The 4,976-nt window shown below is 52.2% G+C and overlaps 1 protein-coding gene across 1 annotated transcript; it reads left to right on the top strand.

Annotated features, from left to right (window-relative positions):
• Positions 1-873: 873 nt before the first annotated feature.
• FKBP11 (FKBP prolyl isomerase 11) lies at positions 874-4,635 on the top strand. Its single transcript, XM_029204511.1, has 6 exons — positions 874-1,123; positions 1,309-1,374; positions 1,755-1,842; positions 2,139-2,172; positions 2,524-2,594; positions 4,397-4,635. Exons 1-6 carry the CDS (start codon positions 986-988, stop codon positions 4,612-4,614), a joined length of 615 nt encoding a protein of 204 aa, XP_029060344.1. The 5' UTR covers positions 874-985; the 3' UTR covers positions 4,615-4,635.
• Positions 4,636-4,976: the final 341 nt, after the last annotated feature.

The raw sequence follows: 4,976 nt of genomic DNA, 5'->3' as shown, positions 1-4,976 counted from the left end.
GAGCCTGTGCTCTACAGCCTGCAAGCCACAACTACTGAGCCCATGTGCCACAACTACTGAAGCCTACAAGAGAAGCCACCTCAACGAAGAGCAGCCCCCGCTGGCTGCAACTAGAGAAAGTCCGCGCGCAGCAACGAAGACCCAATGCAGCCAAAATAAAAGAATTTCTAAAAACAAACAAAAAAACCGAAGTCCTTGCACAAACATAAAATGGGTGTATGTAGCTGGTTTTTTGACAATTTTGTTGATGAAAGGAGAAAGGAAATGGTAATGTCAGAGGAAAAGATCAGGGATTCATCCCACCCTTACGGTGAAATAGCCTGTGCTCTTTTCAGTTACCTGAAGGACAGGGTGATGGGACAACACCCTCCCTCCTTTTGGGTATATGACCTCCAGAAAATCAAGCTGAAGGGCTGGATATGGGAGAGGGATACGACCTTTGGCAGCTGCTGGGTTGCGGTGGGCCAGCCAGACACTACCAGGATAGGTGTGAGGACACATATATCTCTAAGAGGAAAGACCAGAGCGCAAACTGGCTGGACTCAGGTAGTCCTGGGTTTGAATCCTGTCTCTGTCACCACCTAGCTAGATGACCTTGAGCAACTTACTTAACCTGAACACCCAGTTCCTCATCTGTAAAATGGAAACAATTATGCCTACCTTTCAAGGTGGTTTTGAGGATTACAGACAAGTGTCTGGAACACAATAGGTAATCGTAAATGGGTGTCATTATGTGACCCAGCCCCTCGCTATGGGACCGAACGGCTAACGGACAGGTCAGAATCTCAGAGGGCAGGGAGAGCTCCCGCGGCCTCCTCCCTCCGGGAGGTGGGGACAAGGTGGAGGAAGGGCTGCGGGAGGAGGAGTTGGCGCGCGTCGCGACCCGCCCCGTCCAGTCTGGCCTGGGCGCTGAAGGAACTGCGGTCCTAGCCGCTGCCACCCAACAGCCTGTCCTGGGTGTCCCGTGCCCTGCCCCCATCCAGTCATGACCCTGCGCCCCTCACTTCTCCCGCTCCGTCTGCTGCTGCTGCTGCTGCCGCTGCTGCTCAGTGGGGCGGTGTGCCGGGCTGAGGCTGGGTTCGAAACCGAAAGTCCCGTCCGGACCCTCCAAGTAGAGACTCTGGTGAGGAGGAGATAGTCCCGGGCGGGCTCTTTGGAGGTCGGGCCTCGTGAGGAGAATGCCGGGGTCTCAAGGAACCTGGGAGCGGGGAGGAGAGGCAGTGCGGGCACTGAATTGGGGGTGCTGAGTCTAAGGGCAAGAACGGGATCTTTGGAGGAGCCTCCGTGACTCCTGTAGTGCGATCATAGGTGGCGCCCCCGGAACCGTGTGCTGAGCCTGCTGCCTTTGGAGACACGCTTCACATACACTACTCGGTGAGGGGTCTGGGGGGCCGGGGCGGGGCCGGGGGGGGCGGCGCCCTGCAGCAACACGTCAGCTTTAGCTTGGACACGTGGCAAGCGGTTCGCGAGTCACTCCGGCTCTGGGGGTCCTCCAGCACGTGGCCGGGGGAGGGGCGCTTCTCTTCCCTACCCTTTTTACCTCCCTGCTTTTCCGCCAGTTCCTCCCGGGCCCTGAGAAGTGAAGGGTGGAGGGATCTCCGAGAAGCGCCAGCCCTTTCTGCCCCGAGGGGAATGCTGGGCAGCAGTCGCTAGGGGGTTGCCGACCGAGGCCCAGGTGTGTGCGCGCCCTGCTGGGAGGGAGAGGTACTAGGTGTGTGCTCTAGAAGCTCTTCCCCCCACCCCCCACCCCCCAGGGCAGCTTGGTAGATGGACGCATCTTTGACACTTCTCTGACCAGAGATCCTCTGGTTATAGAACTTGGCCAAAAGCAGGTGATACCAGGTATGTGAGCCGTACCTCCCATTCCACTTCTTCCCAACCTAAGCCCTTGCTTAGCTTCTTCAACTCCTAAGCTACAGTGGAAATGTCCCCTGGAATAAGACCCCAGGGCTCTACCAGCCACCTCCTGAGGTTCAAACCCCGCTTCTGGTACTCCTCTTGCCCCATACCGCATTGGAAGCCAGAGATTCCAGCAGTGGGGAGCTCAACTGAGGGTCCATGGGGAGCCTTTGAGCCTCCTCTCCTGGGATTTGGGGAATGTAGGTAGTTTCCTATTCAGTTGTGTCTTCTTCCTCAAGGTCTGGAGCAGAGCCTTCTAGACATGTGTGTGGGGTGAGTATCTGGGCAGGTGGGCTTGGGTACCCCCTCTGCATGGCTCTGCTATCCCTGCTCCTAGAGGAGGCAGGAGAATGGGCTTTGGCTTCACACTGGGCAGGTCAAGGTCACTGGGCACTGAGGCTTTGGATGAAGCCTCAGGCTTCCTGGCTGTGGATTTTGTTGGTGGAGTTGAGACATGTGGGGGGATGGACGCCTTGGCTGGTCAACCTGTTTGGTGCTCAGGTGGGAAAGTTCACGTTTTGAGTGTGAATATCCAGAGGGTTTTGTTGGTGGGGCTTCAGATGGACCGAGGTGGCTGGCCCACCTGTTCCCACCTCTGGCTATGACTCACATTCCTTCCCTCAGAGAGAAGCGAAGGGTAATCGTTCCTTCTCACTTGGCCTATGGAAAACGGGGATTTCCGCCATCTATCCCAGGTAATCTGACTAGGCCTCTCTCTGTGGCTATCAAAGTACCCAGTCCCGGGGACTTCCCTGGCAGTCCAGTGGTTAAGACCCTATGCTTCCAATGCACGGGGCGCAGGTTGGATCCATGATTTGGGAGCTAAGATCCCACGTGCTGCACAGCAAAAACAAACAAAAAAACCCAGTCTTTAAGAGCCACATACAAGGAGCTATGCACTTTGTCTGGAGCTTGAGAAGGTCTAAACCCAGTTTCCTGAAAGGTACAGGAGTGGCTGAGGCTTCCTTCTGCAGGGCCGCCTTCTTCCTCCTCAGATCACCAGCAGGGACTAGGAATATATAACCTGTTAAAGCCACTGGCTTGTCCTCTGGCAGACAGCAACTTTTTAGGGAGGAGACACCTGCTTGAGCCACATGAGTCTGCTGCCTGTGCCACCTCTCCGAGAACTCTGGACTTCTTTCCTGCCCTTTTCCTACAACTCCAAACTGTTGGTTGTGCAGTTGGCATGGCTTCTCACCACATCTCCACCGTTCCTTTCAGCCTCCACCAGGATGATCACAGTCAAGTAATTCAAAACAAAATAAAACAAAAAACAACTTTTAAAATCCAAGCCTGGGACTTCCCTGGTGGTGCAGTGGTTAAGAATCTTCCCTCCAATGCAGGGAACTCGGGTTTGATCCCTGGTCAGGGAACTAGATCCCACATACATGCTGCAACTAAGACCTGGTGCAACCAAGATAAATTAAATAAATAAAAATTAAAAATAAGTTAAAAAAAAAAAAAAGCCAAGCCTACCCCCTAACTTTAAAAGCCCTCACAGGTCACTGCTGATACCTATTTTTGAAGGCCTGAGACTGGACAGATTTCCCAAGATGCATATCTCTTGCTTTTGGTTATAAGAAATGTTCTACTAGCGAAAATGACTTGTACTTCAGAGTATTGGGATAAAAGTTCTTATCCGAGTTCCAGCTTAGACAGAGACCCATAGAGAGGGTCAGGGGACTAAAGAGAAATTCTTTTACCCAAAGTTCTGTTACCTCCTCATTTCCAGTGCTTCTTGTTTGCATTTCTCCCCCAACTCATTCCTGTCCATTCCTCCACTCCTTTTTTTTTTTTTTTTGCAGTACGCGGGTCTCTCACTGTTGTGGCCTCTCCCGTTGCGGAGCACAGGCTCCGGACGCACAGGCTCAGCGGCCATGGCTCACGGGCCTAGCCGCTCCGCTAGGCATGTGGGATCTTCCCGGACCGGGGCACGAACCTGTGTCCCCTGCATCGGCAGGCGGACTCTCAACCACTGCGCCACCAGGGAAGCCCCACTCCTTACTTCTTAAACCACATCCTTCTTCCTCTCTAGCCCTTATGTTGAAACACCTATTTTTTTTTTTTTAACAGTCACATTGAGATGTGCTTATTGGTTGGTGAAATTTTAAAAAGTCTAGTTTAAATCCAATTAATTTCAGCCCTGCAAAGATTCTCTCCATGGGGCTGTTTAGAAACGGAATACAGTTAGTACAGAGGTCTCTAACTTACAAATGGACTTTACAAGTACTTTTCACAGAAAGTTTTTCTGTCCTGGCAAAGACCTGTCAGTGAATACAAGCCACACCTGTATATTTGAGGTAAACGTGACTATAACTAGATAGCTCATAACCCTCCTCTGCTTCTGCCTTTGTAAGAGAACTCAGCCCCACATTTAAATCTTGCCAGCTTTACAGTTGGTGCTGTGGTTGTGGTCTGCCCTCCCCGCTTTCATTCAGATTTGAGTCCTGGGTAACATGCACAGGGATTCTAACCTTCACCTCCTCTCTGCCTCCAGCGGATGCAGAGCTGCATTTTGACGTGGAGCTCATTGCACTGATCCGAGCCAACTACTGGCAAAAGCTGGTGAAGGGCATTTTGCCTCTGGTAGGCATGGCCATGGTGCCAACCCTCCTGGGCCTCATTGGGTGTCACCTATACAAAAAGGCCAGCAGACCTAAAGTCTCCAAAAAGAAGCTCAAGGAAGAGAAAAGAAACAAGAGCAAAAAGAAATAAAAAATAATTTTTTAAAATCTTTGCATTTTTCACCCGATACTTTCTGCTGCTACCTTTGTAAGTGGGAATAAGGTAAAGGGCTGGGGAGAAAGGGCATTCTTCGTTGGGTCTTGCCTGGCATGGGGGTGGTTGGAGGCTTTGGATCTCTTCTCCTGGCCCTCCTCTTCCTGTCTTAACTTACCCCAAGGACCATGGGATCTCTGGGTCCCGAAGGTATGTGTTTTGGCTCCCATGGCGTCCCGACTGAGGAGCAATCCATCGCTGAGAAGTAAGCCTCTGGGTAGTTGCCTAGCTATTCTCTTTACCCCCTAGGGCCGCTGTATTCCTAGTGTCCTCCAAGTAGACTGTTCTATCCAACATGG

Source organism: Monodon monoceros, unplaced genomic scaffold (genome assembly GCF_005190385.1).
Source record: "Monodon monoceros isolate NGI ecotype Baffin Bay Population unplaced genomic scaffold, NGI_Narwhal_1 Super_Scaffold_6, whole genome shotgun sequence".
In the NCBI taxonomy this organism is placed as follows: Eukaryota; Metazoa; Chordata; class Mammalia; order Artiodactyla; family Monodontidae; genus Monodon; species Monodon monoceros.
The sequence above is the reverse complement of the archived record's forward strand: the minus strand, read 5'-3'. Positions and strand labels throughout refer to the sequence as shown.